This window comes from Ictalurus punctatus, chromosome 22 (genome assembly GCF_001660625.3).
Source record: "Ictalurus punctatus breed USDA103 chromosome 22, Coco_2.0, whole genome shotgun sequence".
NCBI classification, from domain to species: Eukaryota; Metazoa; Chordata; class Actinopteri; order Siluriformes; family Ictaluridae; genus Ictalurus; species Ictalurus punctatus.
In genome coordinates, this window is record NC_030437.2 from 9760359 (window position 1) to 9787415 (window position 27057).

The 27057-nt window shown below is 37.5% G+C and overlaps 1 protein-coding gene across 5 annotated transcripts in view; it reads left to right on the plus strand.

The window, feature by feature from the left end:
• kcnt1b (potassium sodium-activated channel subfamily T member 1b) overlaps positions 1 to 27057 on the plus strand; it is a 96494-nt gene that overhangs the window by 52778 nt on the left and 16659 nt on the right. For all 5 annotated transcript variants that reach the window (XR_008393201.1, XM_017452517.3, XM_017452519.3 and 2 more), the window contains 17 exons: positions 386 to 465; positions 3850 to 3955; positions 5064 to 5144; positions 9119 to 9167; positions 9351 to 9410; positions 11492 to 11566; positions 11870 to 11953; positions 13495 to 13589; positions 14688 to 14868; positions 15001 to 15165; positions 16611 to 16747; positions 20318 to 20381; positions 21427 to 21535; positions 21776 to 21884; positions 23598 to 23747; positions 24068 to 24303; positions 25796 to 26009. Coding sequence is in view for 4 of the 5 variants with exons in the window: in XM_017452517.3 (XP_017308006.2) it covers positions 386 to 465; positions 3850 to 3955; positions 5064 to 5144; positions 9119 to 9167; positions 9351 to 9410; positions 11492 to 11566; positions 11870 to 11953; positions 13495 to 13589; positions 14688 to 14868; positions 15001 to 15165; positions 16611 to 16747; positions 20318 to 20381; positions 21427 to 21535; positions 21776 to 21884; positions 23598 to 23747; positions 24068 to 24303; positions 25796 to 26009 (1995 nt within the window). In the remaining variant the exon portion in view is untranslated. The remainder of the gene's footprint in view (positions 1 to 385; positions 466 to 3849; positions 3956 to 5063; positions 5145 to 9118; positions 9168 to 9350; positions 9411 to 11491; positions 11567 to 11869; positions 11954 to 13494; positions 13590 to 14687; positions 14869 to 15000; positions 15166 to 16610; positions 16748 to 20317; positions 20382 to 21426; positions 21536 to 21775; positions 21885 to 23597; positions 23748 to 24067; positions 24304 to 25795; positions 26010 to 27057) is intronic.

The window sequence follows — 27057 nt, forward strand, 5'->3', positions numbered from 1 at the left end:
ATTCAAGTCAAAGCTTTGAGATATAACAGCTGTAATGTAATGCAAATATGTGGATATTATATTTCTAAGTACGCAGTGTGAGAGCCAGGCTCTGTTGAAAGCAAGTATAAGTAGCAGAGAACAAAGACCTTCAAAATAACTTGTTTAAACAGATGATGGAACCTGCCTGGTTTTTTGTTTTTTTTTTGTCCATTATGTTCTCGTTTCCTAGGCCCTGTTATGCTACTGTTCCGGTATAACTGTAATTATCGTTCCTATGTCTTAATAGCATTGTGTTATATGTACTACTGGAAACATACTGTGTACAATCTACAGTTTTATCTTTTCTATGTTCTATGGAAATGTTATATTTAACAACTTCATTGTGTTTTAATTTCTTGTGCAGGGTGCAGGTGGAGTTCTATGTGAATGAGAACACATTTAAAGAGCGGTTGAAGCTCTTCTTCATCAAAAACCAAAGGTCAAGTAAGTGAAGTGAAGCTTATTAAAGCATTAATCCAAAAAGCGTTGCTGTAGTGTTGATCTTTGGCATGTATTCTCCAACCTCATCAGGTATTATCAGAGAAGACTCAGAGCTGCTATCTTGGCAAAAGGAGGTAGCACATATATAGTATTGAGTAAAAGGGTGCCAATAATTGTTGCACACCTGTATTTAACAAAGATTTTTTTTTTTGATAAACCTGTGTTGTGTTTGCAAGTGTTTGATATCCATGAGAGCAGAGTATTTTTGTGATTTTTAATTTTTTTTTTAAACAAAACATCAAAAGGTTCAACAATAAAGACAATTTTTCACAGCCTTCTTTGGTCATATTTACCAAGGGTGCCAATATTAGTGGAGGGACATACATATTACTGTATGTCCATAGCCAAACATTTATTTTGTATTCTTGATTCATTCTGATACTGACAACTTAAATCCCTAACATTGTGTGTGTACTGGCACTTGGTTTGGGGTTCACACTGCGTGGTTTGTTGCTTTCCAATTAATATAGAAATCATCTAAATTATTCTGTTTAATTTGCATTATATCCCACACATGGCATCTTCACTAAGTATCAATGTATTTAATGCTTCAAGTTCAATTATCTCTTGAACTGAGTACAATATTTAGTTAAATAATGTTCTATACAAGTTCTGCAGTTAGGGAGCTTTCACACTTGGTGTTTATTTTCTCAGCTGCCAACCATCAAAAAAAAAAAAAAAAAAGTATTTTTTTTTTCAGAAAAAGTCATACGTACTTTTGTTGTTGTTTTTTTGTTTGTTTGTTTGTTTGTTTTTTAAAAAAAAAAATCCTGATCAATCATCAGTCAAACATGAAAGTATCAGGGTTATGCCAAAATCAGCACTGGACCTCATTACCCATCAACCTCTGCATGTCACATGTTCACTCACACCTGTTCGACCTTAATCATGCACCACTGTTTAAGTTCCTGTTTTTCACCCTCTCATTGTCAAGCTCCTGTTGTTTTTATGCCACAGTCCCAGTTATGATTTGCCCAGTTTTCTCTGTTCTAGTTCCTGTTTTCTTTCTTTTTTTTTTGGTTATCTGGCTGCACTGTACTTTAATAAAATTTGCACTTGCATCTGCTGCTTCTATAAATTACCTGACAGAAGGACAGGGTGCCAGTGAAATAAATCTCGTTAGTGGGCCAATAAGGAGATTATTTTGAATAGACATGTTTCACGGCAAATATTCTAACATTGCAACGTGACTACAATAAGAAAATGGCTATTATTGTGTTATTCACCGATGCGTGATATGACGTCCCGCTTTAACAGTTACTGCATTCAATACAAACAAGGTTGTACATGCAGCTGCTCTTCTTCAACCTCCTCATAAACAGACTTTGTCCAATCTGTATTTGATCTTCATTACTGATAATAATAATAATACTAATAATAATAATAATAATTAGAGATGCACCGATGTATTTTTATTTTATGTATTTTAAGTATTTTAAGGTTATTCTTCCCGCTATGGGCTATCGGCCAATAGTTAAGAAACATCCGATGATCAGGGCCGATTATATCCTGTCAATCAAAAGAGGGTGGGAAAACAAATCGATTTCGTGCTGTGTGTGAAGAAGATGTCTCTTGTGTGGAATGACGACAAAACTGCAGTTTGTAACCTCTGTAATCTCTGCAGTGCTAAAACTTTACACCGGAAGTTAATTTTAGTAAATTTTAAGTTTTGGTGTCTAGTCCAATCCCCCTCTGTCCACTCGCCCTCACGCTGAATTAAAGGGCCAGTACACCTTTAAAAGATTTAAGTTGAAGATGAATTGACAAAAAAAGTATATATTGCACATACAAATATATTTGTAGGGTAGTGTATTTCAGTTATATAAGTTGATATATATTACCAGTTTAATGTAATTGATGAAGTAGAAATGCTTTTGTTTGTGGTGAGTGAATGTGAAGCATAACAGTGTTGTTGTTGTTGTTGTTTTTTTTAGAATTCAGTCAATGTTAATATGAATTAATAACATTCAATAAGTTAATAATCTTACTTTAATCTTCAGAATTTAGTTCATGTGTTAATGATCATTTGAGTTTGTGTTTATGAGACCAGTTACTGTGAAACAACTTGTTGAAATGGAATGAATAAAGTTTTTATTTCTTTAAGAATTCTTTTAAAAGAATCATTATTAATTTAAAAGAAGGTATAAAAGGCAGAACTATCGGTTATCGGTATCGGCTGAGAAATTTAGTATCGGTGCATCTCTAATAATAATAAATCTATTCTAGGTATCAAACAAACTAGGTTTCCAACTAGTTAGCTGCTATCAGATAGTACATTTTTTAATGCATTGTTATGATTACAGTGTGCAAATCGCTTTGCCATTTTGTTTTGTTTTTCATACCAGCATAAAAAGCCCTCCAGCCAGCGCTGTTGTGAAAGCGCTCTTACTGATGATTAAGGATGATTCCTTGTGAGCACTAATTAGTGAGACAAAACTAATAACTGAGAACCATAAGCACATACATGATTATGTAAGGAAATACCTTTCTGTTCTGAGTTTATAGACCTGCAGTAGCATTGTTTTTAGAGCTATGGAGGGCTAATTAAAAGGCCTCTCGGCAATTTTACTGTCCATTCTCACAGTTCATCAGCAGTGCACTCCATTTGGTATTACTCACAGCTGATAAATAGGGTCTTGTTTGGTGAAAAGGAGAATTTGGTTTTATAAAGTGCTGTGCCTTTAAATTTTATTGACCATCTACTGCAGTATTACATTTATATCACAATATGCTTAGTCGGCTTAAGTGAGTTCCTTGTAAGCATATACTACAGAGACATACTCATGAGTAGGGCTGTCAGAATGAAGGTCTCTGTTAAAATACTATTTAAAAAGTTAATATTTTGCATATGAAGTCAAAATAATTCATATTCAGATATTTAAGCTCCCAAAGATCTAAGATCTGTAAGACGTTTAATGAAGACCTGACTTTTTAGATAAATGGCTCTTGTCAATTAGGTGTCCTCTTTCTATTTAAATAGTAAATAGTTATGAAAGTCATATTACATGTAAGCAAGTTAGCAATTCCCAATAGGCGCTTATGTACTGTAGTGCACTACATGAAAATGAATTGAAGCCAGAGAATGGGTTTCACATGGATTTATGCTTGCCTAAGAAATATAAAACCTAGAATATAAAATATAAAACTATTAGCTGAGTGCACGATAAAATGATGATATTGCCTTTTTTCTACTATTAATGTTCATACTGTGCGTGGAGGCATAAAATGCATTTGAATGCCTTTTAAGTATTTAAAATTTTAATGCATTTTAAAGAAACTTGACAGCCATACTCTGTAGCAGATTGTACTGTTTTTTGTGTCTTGAAGGCCTCAGAATACGCCTTTTCAACCTCTCGCTGAAGTTGTTAACGTGTCTCCTCTACATCCTCCGAGTATCACTGGATGACCCCACCACCCAAGTCACATGTGAACGGTAAGACAGTACGATGAATGGAGTGATTTCTCAGTACTTAAGAGATAAACACACTTAGATAGCTGTACCTGAATAACAGCAACAAACTGCTTACAGGTGCACGTTGTCTAATAGTAAGTCTGATCTGGTTATGAACCCATTACAGTCCATTTCCCTTTCTGTCAACAGCAGACATCTAGGCTTGGAGAAGCGATGAAGCACTCTGTGTTTATGTGCTATGTGTATGTGTGTCTATGGACCTGCGTGTGGGTGTAAGAGAGAACGTGGAGAGCTGGAGCAGTGTGGAAACATACTATGACTAGAGAGCACACTAAAATATCAAGGCACTGCTATGTTCCCATAGAAACCAGACACCAGAGGCATAGTTGCATAGGGGGTTGGGGGGCAGGGGGTGAGATAATGGACTATATGGGTTTGAAATATTTTATGCCATGGTTAACATAACACACTTATAGCGCAGCTAATTATATACGTGTCAAATAGCATGTTTTGCACAATATTTACATTATAATTATCTTCATAAAAGGTCAACATAGGTCATCATTACCATTCTGTATTAACTACCCTAAACGTCAAATGGGCACATCGACTAGTTTGTTTGATCAGATTTTATTGGGTAACAGGTGCTGTTGTGAGAAACAGGATTAATCAATCAGAATTGTGCATTTTTCCCCATTTCTGAAATTTCTTGTGCACTCTGGAAATGGAAGTGAGAGTCTATAAAGTACTGCAAGGGAAGAAAATGAAAGCTAGGTATCTTTTTATAAGATAAAATGTCATTTTTTCCTATTACTACCATGTTCTTTTAACAATTTTGAGTGGGTTCATGGGACAAGATTGGTTGTATGGTGTATTAAATGATTAAACAACAAATTCATACTAAGACCTCTCGTACTACTTATGGCATACATAAGCTCTTGGACTTATCAGTTTAATTGTACAGATCACATGGTAATATAATTTATATCTATATTTCCTCCCCTCCCCTGAAATGAATTCCTTCCAGACACCCATTAGGTGGCTAAAATTCAGACACCCTGTGTTATTTAAGTGTGTTGACTTTTAAGTGAACTCAATTTTCTGTCTGTCTGTGTTACTGTGCTTGCAGGAAGCACTGCTCCAATGTCACTGATGCTCTGTGCAGTAAAATCTGTTCCAATCAGACGACAGATCCCATCCAGATCAACTGGTGAGAATTTACTGATGCGCACAACTTTGCTGTATGTAGTTCATGAACTTCATCAGTGAGTAGCTACAGGATTGCAATAAATAACTGTACTGTACACTGGAGCTGCAGATTATTAGGTACAACTATCTTGTGCATGCTGCAACTCTTTTGGCTAACAGAGCACCATGGATTCTCCTGCATATGGATTCTACAAGCTTCTGCATGCATTGAACAGGAATGTTGTAGCAAAAGGATATTGTTCAGTTTGCATGGTTGTAAATTTCTCTTGCGTGACACGCCTGAAATTTTTATTTTTTTTCCAAGCCTCAATATTCCAATTTTAATGCTTCCACCCACTGGAGATGCTCTCTCTTGTTCTTTAGCTGGCATCAGCTCTTAATATGATCTTCTGCAAGTGCAAGCCAGTAGTACGTTTCTATGCTCATGAAAGGTCGACAAGAAATTTCAGCGATCTGGATTTATTTCACGATTAATGATAAAAAAAAAAAACCAGACCGTGTTCTGCTAAAATTTCAAGAGGAGGAACTTCAGCATCTTCCTACAACACAAATGATGTTCTAAAACTTCTTACGGCATTTAAATGGTATCTTTAATAAAGAGCCTGAGGGGAGCTGACCGGTGAGTGTCAGCGCGTGTGATCATTAAGAATGAGTGAATGCCATTAAGAATGGCATTAAGAATGCCATGAATTGATCATACAGAAAGATATCCATGAGAAAAACTGTTGCACATGAGAGAACTTCAGTTATTTGAGGATGGAGCACTGAGACATGCGCACTTCCTTTTGCCAGGGTCAACACACCGCTTGTGAGGTTCAATTCACAGGACCTTGCACTCATTTTATTAATGTCCACACTCACTGATACTGCTCTGTGCTAAAAACTGCTCAAACTCAGCATGAAGCATTCAATGCTAGCAGCACACTGCAGCAACCAACATAAACAAAGCTAAGTAAAATGTTCCATGACACCCATGATTACTAAGTAGATTACTCATTTCATTATAAGTATTATTATTGGCATTGATGAGTGCCAAAAATCATTTACTCGAACCCAGTCAGGAAAAGTGTAATATTGACGCATCCCTACTAGAAATGCTTGTTCATCAGCTTTATGTGATATGACATTTATTTAAGAAATATCGCACAAGCAAGAGTGTAGTTATACTGAATATTGGCACGACTGCAATTCGGCCATAGGAACTGTAGGATAATCATGATTGCGAGTGCGATATTGCTTATATACAGCAGTTCTATAAACAAAAAAATATTAATTAATTAGCTGAAATAGGTCCTGAAGAAGCCACATTACTCTGGCTAGCTTGTTCACATTGGATTGTACATTCCTGTTAAAGGTGCTTCTGATACAATTTCTTCCTTTTCATCTGACGAGCTTTCATATTTTACGTCAAAAGTTATATTCCTGAAAAGTCCTTTTTGCCATGTCTGCTGAATTAGGAAGTGGAATTTTACATGGCAGACACGGACAAGCTTAGTGAAACGTCCCAGTGCGGTTATAGGGAATATAAGCACTTTATATTCCGGAACTAACTGTTGTATAATATGTTGATGAATTCCATTACAGGCTCCGGAAGTATTGCCAATATCTCAAGTAGTTTTAATAACACTAATGTTACTCATAGTAACAAGCTGAATGGATGTTGAAATATTTTTGGGCACGAAAGTTCTATTTTTACGTTTAAGGAAATTAGGATGTGCTGTTACAGGAAAATGGACACTGGAGGTTTTTTGTTTTTTTTTAAACTGTTTAATATTAGTCTCAGATTATGTGGAGGGTCTGCTACAGTTCCCTGTGAATTAGCTGTTACTATAGAAAGAATAACGTATTTGAAGCAGCATGTTAATACACCTGATTTAGCTTGCTGCTGATGCTATAGTCAGAGCTGCTGTTATAGAAAATTAATCAACACCTTCTGACCAATCAGAATCGAGAATTCAACAGCACTGTGGTATAACTAAAAGTAGAAGTAATACTGTTTAATTTGCACTGAAATAACAAGCCTGCTTACAGTATGCTATACTGTGTTTTGCATATTGTCATAATCTCTAAATGTATCATGATATAATATTTTGCCTTATTGCCTACTGCTTTATCGCAGACATGTGATGTCCATCTTATCTGAATGTCGATTTAAGTTTGTGTGAAAGTGGATGGTGTACCTAATAAACTAGCAACTCAATGCATGTAATATACAATATTACTGTACATCTACATTTTATTTATTATTGACCAAGTTGCAGTATTTCTGCTAAAATCTCTCTCAGCATTGAATACCTACGCTCCCGGGTAGTTTAGTCCTTGGCGTGGTTTTCCTTTTTTACAGTAAGTTATAGTAACCCATGACCTTAGTCTTGTAAGGGTCTATCTGAGTGAATAGCAGTTTTGAGATATGGGGCATCAAAGATTTGACATTCCAGCTAGCAAAACTCTAAGTTACTGTAATCTAAATTTATATTTCAACAAGTCTTACACTGTATGCTTACTTCTAATCTACATTATCAAAATTCTGGGAAAATGTTTGAAGAGTGAATAAACATGGATCAAACCTGTAAGCTCATATACTGTTTTTTTTTTTTTTTATAAGATTCTATCTGGCTGTTCCTCATTAAACAACCTCCCAGTCTCAAATATTTTAAGCTTATTAAGACAACATTTGTGATAACCAAGGAGAGCTTAGAACCCAAAAGCAGAACACAGATTCTTGGGCAGAAGGTTAAACTTGTTTTATTGAAGGGATAAGTGAAAGTAGTGGTGTGAGGAAGGGGGGAGGGGGCAGGTGTGTCTGTCGAGGCCCATACTTGAACCCAGATTAGCTGAGTGTAGGTCGGGTGCCTGTGAGCCACGAAGGACGGGAAGTAGGGCGGAGTGCAAACAAGGCTTTGTGTTCAGTCTGACGAGAAGATGAGGAGCAGGTGCATTCCCTGGTCAATTAGGAAGAGGCATGAAGTGGCGCACCCTGCACAGAGACAGACACACACACAACAGAAAGATATGGAGAGACAAACACAGGAAACATGCGGAAGGGGAAAAACAGAAAAACACAAGGGAACGGGGAAACCACAGGAGCCTAGCCCGGCCCATGACAATGTCATGATCATATGTACTTTTAAATAAGTTTGATTTTTCCGAATTTACTTTCTAAAATCGAAAATGCAGGGTATTTCACATTGGAAATTCAAGATTTTTTTTACAGTCTAGTCTAGTTTTAAAATACACACATTGTGACGCACACATCTTACAAATGAAATCAGTTACACTGGAAGGGTCAGTTTGATGAGTATTGCATACATTAAAGGCTAATCTATCTGGTGCTAGCTAATGTATTAGCATTCCACTAAGCTGAACACTTTGCAATATGTTTACACACTGTAAGACCAGCAAACACCATCTCAGTGTATTGTTAACACGTAAATAAAACATGGATTTTGATTGGCCCGACAGCCACCTACAGCACTGTGAAATACTAACCTCCAATTATCTGAAGCGTTTGGTTGCAGTTATTGCTGCTCTAAAGGCAATTTGTTTTTCACATGGGTGATAGGTGTTGGATAACATTTTGCTTCAATAATAAAAAAAAAATCAAATCTGTATTGTGTGTTTACTCAGGTTTCCTTTGTTTTATGTAGTATTTCGTTTGGAGATCTAAAACTATTTAGTATGAGATATACACAAAAACAGAAGAAATCAAGATGGGGGCAAATACTTTTTTCCACAGGGCTGTATGTTGCATATTCATCCTGGATGATGATTAGCTAGCTGGTTGAATATCTGTTAGTTTAGGGATGGGTGTTTATTTGTTCGATTGTTTTTGCAAATATTAAAAAGGGAGGCACTACAGGGAAATAAAATATGACCTACTGACAAAATGCCAGATAGAATCTTAAAGTACTGAGGTCATGAACTGTTGATTGCTTTCCTGTCCACTATATATATATATATTTTTTTCCTCTTCAGGGAGTTGATATTCTGGGTGACCAGAAGGACTCCTGTATGGGCTATACAGGTACGCGGCTATCTGAGTTACTGTACTGCTTTTTTGACTGCTTACAGGTAGAATGAGGTAGAAAGAGTCTTTCAACAGTGGTCTTTACACAGCTTTTGTTTTCTGTTCATAATTGGTTCATGAAACAGACTCTACACTGTTAAATTACACACACCCTTCTTTTCTGTATTTCCTATGGTCTAGGTGACAGTGGCCTTAATTAGCTTCCTAGAAGCCATGCTCTTGACATATCTCAGTTACAAGGTATGGTCTCTGCTGTTCTCCTTTTCCTTTTCAGTTTCCTTTTCATAATCTTGATCCAAATGAACTCTGAAGCCCAGATGGACGTACTCACATAGCATAATCAAACAGAAGGCATACTCTCATAGCACAAGCAAGACTTGCACTGCACTCGCAATATCTGAAATAAACATTCTGTTGACTAAGGCTGTAGTTTATGACACAAAATGCACATGGCATCTACTATATGCTCTGTGTGAGGTGCATATTAAAACAATTTAAAAACCGCAGTAAAGTGGTGGATATGGTCAACCTATCAAAGCTTGGGACTAAAAAGCACGATTCACGACCAAAAGATAATGTGTTAATAAAGTGCTTGTTAAATAATCTGCTTCACATAAGTGTACAATAATACTGTTTAACTTAAATTATGTTTAACATTTTTGGTTAGATGTGAAGAAATTGATGTACACTCTATGTCTAAAAATATGTGGACACTTGACCATCACACCCATATGTGCTTTTTGAACATCTCATTCCACACTGAATTCCTCTTTGCACTTATAATAATCTCCACTCGTCTTTGAAGGCTTTCTGATAGAGTTTGGAGCGTGGCTGTGGGGATTTGTGTTCATTAAGCCACAAGACCATTAGTGAGATCAGGTTCTGATGTCAGGCGAGGAGGCCTGGGGTGCAGTTGAAATTCCAATTCATCCTAAAGGTGTTCAGTGGGGTTGAGGTCAGGACTCTGTGCAGGACACTCAAGTTCTTACACTCTTTGACAAACCATGTCCTCATGGAACCTTGCTTTGTGCACTGGCACATGCTGTGCATGATGCACATTGTCTTGCTGGAATATTATCAGACCTCTACGTTCCGGTGAAGGGAAATTGTAATTTTACATCATACAGTGACATTCTATACAGTTGTGTGCTTCCAACTTTGTGACAACAGTTGGTCAGATATCCACAAACGTTTGACTGTGTATTGTATCTATGACCCCAGGACTGCCAGATCAGAGTTTGGTTTCGTTTAATGTAGTTAATTTATAGTTTTGTCCATATAGTTTTGAATAGCTTTGTCACCAGGGTCCTAAAATTGACCTCATATTATTTCAAATTTTGTCCAGTATATAGGAACACCTGTACACCTGCTCTTTAATGTAATAAAACTACAGGTCAATCATGTGTCAGCAGCACAATACATAAAATCATGCAGATACAGGTCAAGAGGCCTCAGGTAATGTTCATATCAAACATCAGAATGGAGAAAACTGTGATCTCAGAAACTCCTGATGTTCTGGGATTTTCACACACAGCAGTTTATCGAGTTTACAAAGAACGGTGTGAAAAACAGAAAAACATCCAGTGAGCAGCAAGCTCAGTGGACAGAAACGCCTGATTGATTTGAGATGTCAGAGGAGAACGGGAAGACAGGTTTGAGTTCACAGGAAGTCTATGGGAACTCAAATAACCAACAAACGTGGTGAGCAGAAACACATTTCTGAATGCCCAGAACATCAAATCTTGTTTGCAACAGCAGAAGACCACATCAGATTCCAGTCCTGTCAGCCATGAACAGGAAATTGAGGCTATAACTGACACAGATTGGAAACATATCACCTAGTCCTTTTCTTTTTCTTTAAGTGACGAGTTTTGGTGAAGCTATACCTACTGTAGCCTTAGATTCCTGTTCTCACACTTGCAATTCAAATATATCCCAATGCACCTGGCCTGTACTGCTTTGTTTTAGCCTTGTATGCCATTTTCATACACAACACACAAGATTTTTTCACAGAATCATTACATATGAAATAACTTCAGTTTAGTGCATCTGGCCTTCAGTGTTGAGACATATGGCCATTACTTTTTCATTCTTCCTGTTTTATGATTAACAGATAATATTCTGCTCAAGGGATAAATTGTAATAGTCTTTCAAATCAACAAGACATTAGCCTTTCAGTATAACAAGATTATGTTACACTAACAGCGTAATGGGAATCAGTAATGGCGGCCAGGACTTTACTAATGAAGGAATGAGTGTTTTGCATTAGAAGGGACCAGACCCTTTCAGTCTCTGATTATTTGGGTAATTGTTTGTTTCAGGGAAACATTTTTGAGCAGATTTTCCAAATTTCCTTCATCCTTGAGATGATCAATACAGTGCCATTCATAATTACGGTAAGTGGCTAATTTGCTTTCATTATAAAATCCAAAAGATTTTTTTATATATCCCACATTTTAAAGCCTTAAAGTCCCAGCCTATTTATCTTAAAGCATAAACATTGTTTAGTCGATCTGAATTATTATCTACTGTGAAGCTGGTGGGGAACGTAAGTCCTGGGAGACTAAGGTTTTAAATATAACTTATGTATTGATCACTAATGGACATTCCTAACCCAATTCACAAATTGCATTTTTTTAATTTCTCAAATTGCACTGTTTAAATAGCTTTCTTTCATTTACATACTGACTTTCTTTCAGATCTTTTGGCCCTCATGGAGGAACATATTTGTCCCAGTATTCCTGAACTGCTGGCTTGCCAAGTCGGCACTGGAGAACATGATCGTAAGTAATCAGCAGAATCAACTAATGGATAAGCATTTAATTAAAAATATCTGGTGGAAAAACAATTGCTGTCTAATGCCATCTCCAGTCAGAGCAGTTCAGGAAGCTGTACATAATATGTAGCATGGTAATTTAACAATGAGTCATCAATAATCAGAAGTTGCGTACATGCCAACATCCTTTCTCCTGGCAGATGGTCGGGTCAAATGGCCAAGAAGAACTTGGCAGGGAGTATGTACTATTTTGAATTATACAACTGTGGATTGTACTAAACAGCACAGGTCAGATATCAATCAGACAAATTATACTTAGCATTTGAGTTGTTTAAGAGGTGTCAAGAAAAACTGACTTAAAATGTAAAGTGATGTTAGGGCACAGCTCGCACGGAAACAGGCCAAATATTGAGCTTTTTTGGCACAACAGTTGTGAGATGCTGCTCAAAGATTTATCAAAGTGAGGAACACCAGTTGGAGAACTGTTTTACAGTTTCATGTTTTATTGTCTTCAAGTCAGAAGAAAGCATGATAATTTTGTTTTATAATTTAAATAGTCAGATTTTTCCATAGCATTCATAAACGAAATATAGCTTATTATTAGAAGTGTAAATAAATGTCTATAAATTAATCATTTACCTTTTGTTGTGTAGATGTTGATATGGTGTAGACCAGGGCTCATCAACTGGCAGAGAAAATACTGTAGCAGAGCCGATGTCAATTATTTAGACCACAGACTAGTATGGGAAACAGAGCTGCAGAAAAGGTTTTTTATTTATTTATGGCAAATGGCCTGCACTTATATAATGCTTTTTAACCTTAGTGGTACTACAAAGCGTTTCTCATTCACCGTTCACACACCAATGGCAGCAGAGCTACCATGCCAGGTGCTAGCTTGCCATTGGGAGCAACTTGAGGTTCAACGTCTTGCACAAGGATACTTTGGCATTTGGAGTTGGGAATCGAACCGCCAACCCGACAATTACTGGACAGCCTGCTCTACCACCTGAGCCACAGCCCTTTCTGGTTGGACTTATGAACTGATGACATGACTTGCTTAAAAAATGTCAAAAGAAGAATGTATAAAGACGAAATACAGGACAATGAAAGACCATGTTCATTAACATAGGAAGATATGTGTTAGAAAATATAACGATCAGGGACAATAATAACTGTGGAAGCTTGAACATAATTTAAAAAACAACTATGTGCTCCTCTATTTCAGAGTCCTTCCTGCTAGTCAAAAGTGGTCATTTGGTGTGCTGGTGCAAAATAAAACATAGCCACTTCTAATTGTCTTATTTACAGCCATAAACTACTCAGTAATAGTCCTCTGTTGTCTGTTGACATCATTGCGTCATGGTAGTTACTTATCCAGACCTTTGTAAGCAGGAAATTTTATGTAACTGGACCTTTCCAAATTTAGTTGAATATCACTGGTATAGATAGATCATGTCAGTATAATTATGTTTATAGCCAAGGTCAGATTCTTGCTAAACAGTTGTACAATATCAGGAACCCTGTGATCAAGCTGTTTCTCTCCTGTAGAATGATCTTCACCGTGCCATCCAGCGCACACACTCTGCCATGTTTAACCAGGTGCTCATCCTCATCTGCACGCTGCTTTGCCTGGTCTTCACCGGGTAAGCGCGATGATCCTCTGATCCATTACATTCTTCTCAGGTAGCAACTCCTTTGTTATGTCAGTGTAGCAGTGACGGAGAACACAGCAGATCCTGGGTGAGATTGCACATGCTTTTTTATTGTTGCTCATGAACCTTGGTGTTCTACACAGACAATAATGTAAAGTGAGGGAAAAGCAAATAAAGTTTCTTCTTTAGAGAAGAAAGAGACATTGAGAGAGAAATCAAGGCCACATTCATTGTTTTAGGAGCAACAGGGCTTAAGCATGCCACGTTAGTCATTAGCTTGTCTTCCAGACACTTCCCTCACACTGTAGACTTCCGCCAAACCACGCACCCACCTGCTACAGTCAGATCTCTGATTGCAAAATCACCTGTTATTTTTTTCCCTTTTAAATAAGACACTGATTGATGTTTCTATGAATATTTCATTAGACAAAAGGTACAGAAAAAGGTACAGAAGCGCCTACACTTATACACTCATCAAGAAACCCAGAGTCTATGAATATTCAAATTAGAAAAAGTCCCCAGCTCTACACACGTCTACTGCTTTTCCTGTTAAATCAAGAAACAAGAAGACAAGAAACATTTTTGATGGCCTTCATTTGCATACTGGAACATGATTGGCTTATATATTTTATAACTCAGTGTCACTTGTAGTCACCTACCCAATACCAGTGTACATTTGACATTTTCATCTCCATGTTTCTTTTTTATTTTTAAATGCAGCAATGCTGCAATGAGGATTTTCACTCTCAAAGTAATTCATGCAAATCTTTATCAAGATTTCTTTTAAAAAACCAAAAAACTTTAATACAACTGTGCAAACAGTAATACTGTTCTTCATAGTAATAATCAGTAATGTTAATTTATGTGAGTTCAGTTCATTAGCACAGTATTATTTGTGAATCACTCATAGGAGTTGAACATTTGATCCGAGTATGGTTACCTTTATTTTTCTGGAAGGTTTGAAAGTTTTTGAGTTTTTGCATTTTTACTGCTGACTGAAATGACAAATGTCAGCCCACTGATATTATCACTGTAATCATTTTTAATGGTGAGAAGTTTTTGGTTTTGCTTCATTTAAAAAATATTTAGAGCCTGTGGGATTCAACACCTAGAGCGAGCAGGGAAGAATCTTTCCCTGTTTGATTCGCTCTATTTCTGCATCGTCACCTTCTCAACTGTGGGCTATGGAGACGTCACACCGAAGATCTGGCCCTCTCAGCTACTGGTGGTCATAATGATATGTGTGGCTCTTGTAGTACTGCCATTACAAGTAAGACCATTTCACATGCGGTTGGAGTTAAAGTTTGGTAGTTGTTTGTGTGTTAACATAACAGTTCTATAATATGAGTAGGACATAGTGGCTTCATTTGTTGTTGTTGTCTATTGATGTCTTTCTGCACAGTTTGAGGAGCTAGCGTACCTGTGGATGGAGAGGCAGAAATCAGGCGGTAACTACAGCAGACATCGAGCTCAGACTGAAAAACATGTGGTGCTTTGTGTCAGTTCACTCAAAATCGACCTCCTCATGGACTTCCTCAATGAGTTTTATGCGCATCCCAGACTACAGGTAAATTAGTCAAACCCATTGCTGTCAAGCAAGTTTGAATTTATTTATAGAAATTGTGTAGTGTAAGTGATGCAGCCTTAATAATACTGTTGATATTAGAATAAATGAAATTACTATATATATATATATATATATATATATATATATATATATATATATATATATATATATATATATATATTATATCAGTCTTTTCTATTTCCTTTTTTTTCTTTTTTTTACAGTGTGCTCATTTGCTGAATGTGACATGGTGTTATGGGTTAAAAATGTACTTAAAATGGCTCATGGTACCTTGTAAATGAATTGGTTTTATTTCCATTAAAGAAATATATTTTGTTTTATTAGGACCATTTTGTTTATGAGGTGTAAAGATTAGTATATGTTCTTTTTAAGCAATGAAAACTAAGTTTTGCACTGAAAATGTCTGTTAACCAGGAAATCGAGCTTACAGATTTAATGGGTTGAAATAGTTAGTTTTTTTCTGCTCAGTACCCAGGCAATACATCGTACAATTCTTCGTAAAGTAGGTCATGGAAATTCAAGATTTTGGTCAGGGAAAGTCAGGGAAAGGTCATGGAATTTTACGTTTGACTTGGAGTGGGAACCCTGATTATAAAGAAAACTTGAGCATGATGCTAATCTGTTGCAAGCTGAACTCTTAAAGAAGTGTAATTTATATGGAGAGAACGAGTCACTCAACACAAGTGTTTCATTAAGACAGCAGAGCTCTGTGTCAGGGATGCAGATAAAAGTTGTTATTTACGATGCTCATCTGCACTTGTAGTGCGCATTTAGCCTAATTTCTTTGTAGCTGTCGGATCTAAACAGCCTGCTTTTAACAGCTTCTGTTCAAAGGTCAAGTTTTATGAAGTGAATATAACTGTAGATATCATGTTTGTTTCTGCATGCACATTTGAATGAACTTTTTAGCTGCACCCTAAACGTGGCATATTCCTGTTCATTTTCATTCGTTAACCAAATCCAAATTTCTATGGATGTGTGGAACAGCATTTAGTATCAACGTTACCATAAGAATGAGAACAATGCGAGTCTGTGAATGTGAGACTGATTCTAAAGAGAACAAGGGCTGGTTTCTGTCGCTTTAGTATGTATATTTTAGTTGAAGTTCAAGTGGTTTTATTGTCATTTCAACCATATACAGCTGGTACAGTACACAGTGAAATGAAACAATGTTCCTCTAGCACCATGGCGCTACATAAAACAACACACTAACTACATAAACATCCTTCGAATCAGTAACCCAAAGCCTTAAACGTCGAGCCACCACTGCCCTATTATTCTTAACAGATTGTATGTGAATGGCAGCCAAATAACGTATGTACTGTAAACTTGCCCTCTGATATGAACCTGTATTCTTATAGCTAATTACTTCTCTAGGGCCCTTAAAGAGTACCTTAACATGCTTTGGGTTGTTTTTTTTACAGGATTACTACGTGGTCATCCTCTGCCCCACAGAGATAGACATCCAAGTGAGGCGAGTGCTGCAGATTCCTCTGTGGTCTCAGAGAGTCATCTACCTGCAGGGCTCTGCACTGAAGGACCAGGATCTCATGAGAGCCAAGTGAGACTCACTGCTCATTTTACATATGAAATATTTCCATAAATAACACATTTAAATAACATACACGGCACATAGCATGAATACGTTTCTGTCAAATTCATGACAGACAGTAATTCTAAGGTTTTGAAATTTTTTTATGCTTTTCCAGTACATTTTGATGTTGTATCAATGTTTTTGGGGTTACGTAAGATTCAGCCCAACTCTAGACTTCAGATTGTACTTGTAGATTTGGAAATGCAGGTGGAGATAAATGGTTGACAGGCTCATCTAGCCAGTGCATCACTAAAGAGCATTAAATGAAACTCTATTTTAGGTACTGCAGTTTTCTTCAGTATTAACTTCACAATGGGATAATGTCTATCATTAGGTTTGAAGTATTATTTGATGAGGAAATCTGTTTTCTAAATGATGACCGTCTCAGGTCTGATCATTTGGTCTGAAGTATTATTTGATGAGAAAATCTGTCTTCTAAATGATGACGGTCTCAGGTCTGATCATTTGGTGCACTTAGTAAGTTTATTAAGATAATTATGTATTCAGTGGACAAAACCTGAAGTATTTGCATCCACTTAAAATTATTATTAGCCTTGCTAATATATGTCTTCCTATTATATGGCTTTCTGATCGAATCATGTTGGATGTACGAAAACAATTTATGTTAATGTAACTCAAGTCAATCAGGTGCAACCGATGTACGCATTTGAATGAAGTAAATTCAATGAGCTTTTTTTTCAGTGTAATCAGTCCAACCTGTTTGTTGCGTATCTATTCTGTTTAACTGCCGGTTATGAGCTTTAACTGTGCCCATTATGAGCTTTAACTCAACAGCTGGAATTGGCCATTTACGCCGGCTGAAGCTAAATTGGTATGCTTCAAAATGTGAGATCGAATTCCCAACTGTGACATTGCAAAAAAAACCAAAAAAAAAACAGGTAAACCAGGAGACTTGACTGCTGTGCAAATTAAATGAAAAATCTATGAACGTCTGTGAAACCTCTCCCCTTTCTGAACTAATCATGCTAGCCTGGTAGCTAGTCTGTGATCTGATGAGCTGCCTTCAGCTAAATCATTCCATGCAATTCCATGCAATCGCATAAACCTTTTGCTATAGAAGTCACACTGGTTAATATTTAGTATACTAGAATCATTGAACTATTCCCAGTTTTATTCCAGCTCTGCTACAGTATCAGTACTGGGAGCTATTCTCTGGATTCATGTATAGTGTTTATTAAAGAATTCAAAGAACATACAATTTGAAACAGACTTGGAAAACCTGGCGAAGGAAAACAAATCTACAAATACTCTGACAGATTAAACATAATGAGAATAAAAGAGAGTTAGTGTCAAAACGTGAGTCGGTGGGTAGGTTAATTTCACACGTTTCACTGAATCCATGAAGCAGTTGTATTTCTGTCAGGGTAATAGATGTATTCTTTCCCCAAAGCCCAAAAGCCATTTCCTTTTTCTGAGCTTGAAGAATTCCCATTGACATGCATGCTGTACGTTTTAGAAAGTAAGAGACCTTTGCTCAGTAAGATCAATCCTGTCACAGGCCGTATGGGTGAAGCGAGAATGATGCTGCAGGAGGTTGTCTTAAAACTTTTCGATCACAGTTAATCTTGGTAATGCCGTTCTTTCTGACAGCAATTGCACGAATAGCAGGGAGCAGAGTGTACAGCTGTGTCACGCCGATTCCTCTCACCCCTCGGGAGATTAAATGGGTGTGAGATGTGCTCTCTCTATAGGCTGTTACATTTTTATCACTGTTTTCTCAGGCACTCCTGTGTGATTAGACTTGATCGATATTTTCACATCATGAGCAGATAGTGATTCTGAACAACTCTCTGATTATTTCTAAATATTTTCTGATGAAATTAATAATGATTATACAGAAGTGCGAATCTGATTGGTCAGAACTTGAACTGCAAAAACTGGCAACTTAACAAGTGAAAATATCTTGAATATAGTCACATTTATCTAGTATTTCCTATATTATAAGGTTACAATAAACCAAATATAATATAGATTATTAAACCTATTTTAAGACATTTTTACTAATTTAAAGCTTTAAGTTTGCTTCTTTCTATAAAATAAATGCTTAAAATGAGCAAAATTAATTAAAAACATTTTTTTAATTCAATATAAAAAGTTTAATAATCTTATATTTGGTTTATGGTAATCTTAAAATAGGACATAATAGATAAATCTGTCTGCATTCAAGATATTCTCACTTTCTTTTTTTATTTGTATTTATTTATTTTTTTCATTCATTTTCTATAAGAACATAGCTCAAACAGTACTTCTGGCTGCAAGGCAAAGCACAGATTAATATGAATGTGCTTGTTCTAATGAGTTTTTATTTCTACAGAAACAGCTTATGCAGGGACTTGTATGGAGGATGTTCCATATAAATGGATACAAAAATGTGCAGTTGCTGATATGATGAGGTTTTCTGTGAGATATAAGATCTAAGTCTCCAGTGTCAGCTGTTTGCAATAGCAAGAGATCAAGCTGTTCCTTTAGGTTTTCTGACAAGGCAAAGTCTCCTGCACAGAGGTTTCTCTGTAAAATGACAAGTGAGAGAAAAAAGAAGGGCTAGTGAGAGAACAAGTGTTTAATGACATGAATTGCTGCTGGCATCATGTTGGGGAAGTGGTAGTTCAGTGGTGAAGGTGTTGGATTTCTGCTCAGAAGGTATGGGCTCAAATCCCAGCACTGCAAGGTGCTACTGCAAGGTGCTACTGCAAGGTGCTACTGCAAGGTGCTACTGCAAGGTGCTACTGCAAGGTGCTACTGCAAGGTGCTACTGCAAGGTGCTACTGCAAGGTGCTACTGCAAGGTGCTACTGCAAGGTGCTACTGCAAGGTGCTACTGCAAGGTGCTACTGCAAGGTGCTACTGCAAGGTGCTACTGCAAGGTGCTACTGCTGTGCCCTTGACCAAGGCCCTCAAACCTGAATAAATGTGATAAATGTAACTCACTCTGGATAATGGTGTCTGCCAAAATGCCATAAAATGTAAATGTTACTGTCTGTGTGGAGTTTCACATGTTCTTCCTGTGTCCTCATGGGTTCTAGGGTTTCCTCCTGCTTTTAAAAAACCTGCCAGTAGGCAGATTGGCTTAGATCATTTGCCTCTAGGAGTGAATGTGTGTGCATGATGCCCTGCAATGGACTGGCAAGTGATTTCAGGGTGTATTCATGCGTCATGGCCAGCGTTATCAAGATAGGCTCTGGATCCACCACGAAACTTCTTAGGATAAAGCGGTTACTGAATGTGAGAGAGTGAGTGAGTATAAATAGATCAAAAGCACGTGTCAAATCATTGGCTAAGTACTGTGATATAAAAAGGAATAAAACACTCCGGGATGTGTTGGTATGAGAAAAGAACTTTGGGGTGATAACACAATCTCTACAACACAGCACCTGGTTGTTTAGCTATTTTTTTCGACCTATGAAAGCACTCCCTGCTGTTTTCTTGAATGCATGTAATAATTAAGGTGATGAGTATTTTATTCTTTAATTGAATGTGTATTTTAGTGAGTGATAATGCTCATGTTGTGTTTCTGTAGGATGGATGATGCAGAAGCCTGCTTTATCCTCAGCAGCAGGAATGAAGTGGACCGCACTGCAGCTGTAATCATACTTCTCATTATTACCACACACACACACACACACACACACACACACACTCATACAGTATGACTACTTGTTAATGAATGCTATATGTGACTGGTATAACAGCTGACATGACTAGGGATGGGTATTGTGATGGCTATCATTGTTTGGGACAATGATATGGTCTTGGTTTCTTGGTTGGGGACAGTCTCAGTATGATTGTTGGTTATTTTTCTAATATTATGTCAGAAAAGAAAACAGAATTATGTTAGTCTGCGTGTTTGTTGCGTTTCCTGTATTAGGCTATTTGTAACAATTCATTATAAGCTCAGCAGTATGATCCTCCATGTATTAGTCTATTTGTAACAATTCATTATTAACCCAGTGAAAATAGCTTTCCTGTATGTTTGTAATAATAATAATAATATTCATCTTGTAGCCTAGCACATGCCACATATCCCTCTGTTATGCCATACCTGCATTCAAAGATGTTCAAAGTGCAGTTCTTAAGGATATTAAGCTTGTATGGGTGTTTTGCCAAATTGTTGTATTCAACTTCCTTACAAGCATTTTACTGCTGTTAGGACAACACATGTTTTTGCACGCATTCAACTAAAATACAATCACACCCTCAATTTTTCGGTTCTCTCCAAGTTGTCCATCTCTAAGTTGTGTGCATATGAGTAAACCAGATAAAGACACATACATTAGTGTATGTTACTCTTCCATAAATTCCAAAGTGTGAAAATATGATAGTAGAACCATTAATGAGACATTTATGTCCATTTATGGACATTTATGAATGAGACACTTCTTTAAGTGCTGTCAAACTAGGGTCCAGGGAACAGCTCTAGTCGTGACAGTGCCAGTTGTACTTAGCGAGAATACTTCCTCTTGATGGGTGTTAAAAGGCACTCAGCAAATCTAAAGCATTAGCTTTAAAGTTTATAGCTTATTTCCAGACAGCAAATAATCCCAGATTTAAGAAAAAAAAAATGCAGTGTTGTTGTAGGTGGTGTTTACAAACACATCGAATGTAACATTGTCCTCACTTGGCCTTTAGGACCATCAGACTATCCTAAGAGCCTGGGCAGTGAAGGACTTCGCCCCAAACTGTCCTCTCTACGTACAGATCCTTAAACCTGAAAATAAATTCCATGTGAAGTTTGCTGGTGAGTTTTTCTGCCTTCCAAAGTTGTAGTAATTTATTAATGTATTAAAGGGATTTTTCATTTATGGTCTTATTTGTCAGCCACAGCAGGAGGAAAAAAACTAAACAGAGTTATTTATCGATTGCAAGATGCTGATAATCATGACTGTGATATCTTGAGATTGTTGTGTTTTTTTGTGCATTTACACCGTGAAGAGTGTGTAAGTGTTGTGTGTGTGTGTGTGTGTGGTTTGTGTATTAGATCACGTGGTGTGTGAAGAGGAGTTCAAGTATGCCATGCTGGCTCTGAACTGTGTGTGTCCAGCCACGTCTACACTGGTTACACTTCTGGTCCATACTTCACGTGGACAGTGAGTATATCTGCAGTGATTTGAATTTCTTCCAATCAGGCACTCTTTATTCTCATGTTTCTCATGTTCTCCAACTATTTTAATTAAAAGATAAAGGCACCTTGGTTGCACCGTATAATTGAAGAGGAATGATGTTTTCCGTGAACTAATGTCAAAGAAAAAAAGCAATTAGTGAGGAAAGCTTGATCTACTGTCCACTCAGTCTAGTGCCACTGCACTTGTATTAACACCTACACTTCTCATTGTATTTGAATCCAACTGGACACATGTCGAATGTGAGGATTAATAGCACACTGGGGATTTTGCTGTGTATGCAGAGGCACAGAATAAAGTCATAGTGCTATGAAATGTCTCCTATTTTTCCTGTCTAAGTGTTGATTATATATAGATTTCATCCATACCATCCATGACAGACCTGCCTGACAAATAATGACAAGCTACAAGCTCATTAGATTCAATTAAAACTTGTAATGAAGCATAACGATTCTTGATAATATTTTACCTCTCTGGGACTCTTACAAGCAATTATTTGTCTGAGTGAATGGAGCAATTCCATTAATGGATCAGTGATCATTTGTGAGAATGAGATGGACTGATTGCACAGCTGAAGTTCTTGAGCTGGACATTTAGCAAGTACGTAACTATCAATTAAGGCTATGGACAAGTTAGCGTAATTCAATTTTATAATGCTGCCTGTTCCCCACCACCTTGGGTAGACACCTAGAAGTAAAAGTAGTTACTTAATAGTTTAAAAAAATTATATTTTTCATTGAATGAAAAAGTAGTCACTCAGATAATAACTACCTCAGCAAGAGTATGAGAGTAACTGCTGAAAAAGCTAGCATTGCTTGTGCACTGGGTTACTCCTTACACATGATCAGATTTTTATATCTGAGCAAGGGCTGAAGGTGGTGAGGAGATTAAAACCATTCATCATGTATAAAATGAACACAAAAATGATTTAACGTGTTTATTTATTTATGAACAGTGAGGCATAACATAAAAGGATGCTCGCAGTACTCATAGCATCCTAGCTGCTGTGTTGGCCTGTTACATTCCTTTTACACAATGACTGTTAATATGGTGAAGCTTTCTGCTTAACATTTACTGTGTGAAAGAACTCTGAAAGGCTATAACAGAAGGGATAACAGGATCTAACTTGTTTCGCTGAAATTTCACAACATTAAATGCAAGTACAGTATGTCATTCTTTAATGAATAAACATTGTTAGTGTGAGCAAATTGCTGTGGTGTAACAGGAATAAGACATGATAACACTTCAAGACATGATGTTATAGGAACATGGTCAACTTCAAGGTTGTAAGAGTAACTCCTATTTTCGCTGAGCTGCATCTGCAAATTCAGTATATAATGCACTATGCTCTGTAGCGCTGAACGATTTTGTTCAGCGCTAGAGAGCATGGTGCATTATATACTGAATTTGGGATTCAGCCACAGAAATAAATATTGCAGGAAGAATGTTAATGAAATGATTGCTTCAAGTACAGTTTTACAGCTTCGGTTGTAATTGTAATGGAACCAGTTTAGCTCAATATCATTTCATATTAGCAGCATTAGCATTTATGTTGGAATTTTTTATTTTTTTTTATCTCAGATAAAAATAGAAAAAAAAGAGCACATACTGTAGATATGGTTGTATTTTCATATTCTAGTCCATTTTCCAGTGTAATCTCTTGTGGTGTTGCTGTTACAGAGAGGGACAGACGTCTCCAGAGCAGTGGCAGAGAACATACGGACGCTGCTCGGGTAATGAAGTTTACCACATCCGCCTCATGGACAGCAAATTTTTTGGAGAGTACGATGGGAAAAGTTTTACTTACGCCTCTTTTCATGCGCATAAAAAGTAAGTGGATTTTGATTGCTGAAACATCTGTTAGATCTGTTAAAAATGTATGACTTTGCAATGCGGCAATAAGCCTAGTCAATTAAAAAAACTGTTCAATTTTACAATTTAATGATGCATGTGCTGTCCATGTATGATAAAATTGTTAAACCATATTTCATCGCTAATAGAAATGTAATGAAACTCAATTGTGCTGGCGTAAGTGCTCACAGATCAAGGCACAAGTGCATTATGGGAACTGAAATAGGGGGAACTTGTTTCTAGCTACAGATACAGTACTAAAAAGTTTCAATTCTGTGTGTGTGTCCAATTTCTCTCAGATATGGAGTTTGCCTAATTGGCGTAAAGAGAGAAGAGAATAAAAGCATCCTGCTCAACCCTGGGCCCCGCCACATCATGGCCGCCACAGACACCTGCTACTACATCAACATCACCAAAGAGGAGAACTCCGCCTTCATCTTTAAACAGGAAGAGAAGCACAGCAAGGGCCTGCTAGTCAGCGGTCTGTATGACGCCCCCTCTCGGCTCCCCGTGCAGAGCATCATAGCCAGCATGGGTGAGTGCAGAGCCCTGTGGCATGCAAATAAGCACACCCAGTCAAATGATGTCTCCTCCAATGGAGTGTACCATGATCAGGCGGCAAGTGGGGAGGGGCCTGCGGTGATTTTAGCCACTTCAGGAACACGCGCAGTGATTATCTATACATTTTGGTCACAATAATTACAGCGTGTGAGGTCTAATAGATTATAGCCAGTGCTATCACTTCACCAGGCTAGAACTGGAAAGTAAATGTAACCAATCCAGGCGGTTATTTGTTGTTGAGCTCAAATGACCTAATTTGCCATTGTCACTTTGACAGACGTGTGGACCTGTGCACAGCCAGCATGTTCTGGTTATCCATCTGTTCCGTGCCATATTTCTACCCAGACACTTACTTAATAGCTAATTAGGATCATTAGAGGGATGTGTTGCACCAGTGAGCAGAATGAGTGGGAACTCCTCATGTATATAACTAGGATTCCAAGCGATATTTAGGTCTGCAGTTAAATCAGTTCGTTTTGCAGAAGTACCACCTGTGACCCTGTAAGTGCAAACCTAAAAGCCCACATGAGAGAACTGTTAATATTTGTAGCATAATTGCAAGATATGTGGTTATTTAAACAGTTTTTTTCCCCCTGGTGTTTGCTTGAAATTTGCATGAGTGGTCAGATGGTGTGGCTGATGATTTTCTTTCATTGTTTCTTTTTCTTTGACTTGGTAAAGTCGATCAGTCTACTTCATATGGTAAGTCTGTGCATGCGGCTTCCTTAACGTTAGAGGCGACGGCATCATGAGACATTGGACTTTGACAGTGGTTCTCAGTCCTGCTTGCCCAGTGAACTGCACATTTTTGTAGTTCACTCTTGGTATATACTTGCTCCCTCTAGGTATATACATGACCCATCCAATTAGGGCAAGAGGGAAAACACAAGAAAGTGCAGGTTCTCAGGATGGGCATTGAAAGCCACTGGTCTATGATGTCTGTATAAATGTTTACATTTATGCAAATCTGTACTTTTTCTGTTTTGTTTTGTTTTTTAAAATCTTTTGCTAGTCATTTCAGGCATGGTCAGCTTTCTGTCTGAAGGTAGTTCAATCTACTATGAGCACACTTTCACCAGAAAGCATTTTTAAATGTCTATCCAATTTGTTATATGTATAGGTGATCATGATGACTATTCTATTTGCATGTTTAAAGAGCTAGCCATGCAGTTTCATGCATCTGCTTAGAACCTTTTTTTTTGTACAGCCAAATTCATTTTAGGACTATTGATCCAAATCATTTTCACTCGACCGACACGGTGTGATCTACATATTTATCAACAAAACACAAGTTCACACCCAAAGCAGTAGAACCATTTAGTGCTTGTAGCCTGTTTTCCCATTTGTGTACTTCATCATCTTTCTGTATACACAGTAGTAGGGCAGATCTCATCCAGAATCTTAATCTTCTCTTCCTGTCCTCTTAGTGTCTATGTTCTCTCTCTCATCATCATATCCCTCCACAGGCACTGTGGCCATAGATCTGCAGAACCCTGAGCCCGCAGGTGACAGCAGCAAACTGGCACTGCCCACAGAGAACGGAGCAGGCAGCCGGCGGCCCAGCATCGCCCCTGTACTGGAGCTGGCTGACTCCACTGCCATCCTGCCCTGTGACCTCCTGAGTGACCCCTCCGAGGACGAGACCAACCAATCAGACGAGGAAGGAGTGCCTGCCCCAGAGTGAGTAATGCTGTTTACATACTGTATCTTGTATAAATACTCAACTTTTTGTAGTGTTATAACCTGGAACTGAAGTGGAGATTATATGTCACAAATCTACTCAAAATAGCTTATAATAGTGAGGGGAAAAGCAGTATCAACAGTTTGCACAATTATTTACAAATGAAAAAGTTGTGATTGTGTAAGTATTCACCCCGTTGGGTGAAGAGAGGATTATTCATAGAAGCAACCAGAAACTCTCAACATGATACTACCACCATCATGCTTCACTGAGACTATGGTGTTCACATGGTATTAGGGTCAGGGTTAGCACTTTGTCCCAAGGCCACACAGTTAAGTTTTGGTCTCAACAAACTAGAAAACCTTTTCCCACATGTTTGCTGAGCCTCCAAGCTTGGCTTTTGGCGATTCGCAAACAGGATTTCACATGGCTTGAAACTCTTTCATAAAGCCCAGCTTTGGGGAGTATCTGGGCTGTGGTTGTCCTCTGAAAAGTTTCTCCCACCTGAGCTGTGGATTTCTTGGGCCTGCCAAGAACAGCTGTATTTATAGATAATGTGACATTTTGATTGCACACCAGTGGACTCCATTTGACTAATTATGTGACTTCTGATGGTGACTGCTGGACACTAATTTAGGGGTTTCACAGCGATGGGGGTGGATGATTAAGCAAATAATTATGTAAATAATTTTGCAAACCATATTGATTTTCATGGCATATAATCCAAATTAAGTCAATTCAATTCAAATAGAGTGAATACTTATGCAAGACACTGGATGTTCAATATGAAAGGTTAAATCTAAACTATAAGGCCTTCCTGGAACCCCTTTAGGAAGCTCCAAACCCTTAATTATGGAAAGAACCCAAATTAAATGGCTGAAGACAATATGATGTTATCACTATGTGTAAAAATAGATCTTCCTGCTGTACATTGTCCTATTTATATTAATTATGTAGGATGTTATGCCACCAAACATCTTTATCGAAAAGCATTTAAGTAATTATTTACAAGGCTAAAATAAGTAACAAGTAAATGACGTCTTTAGC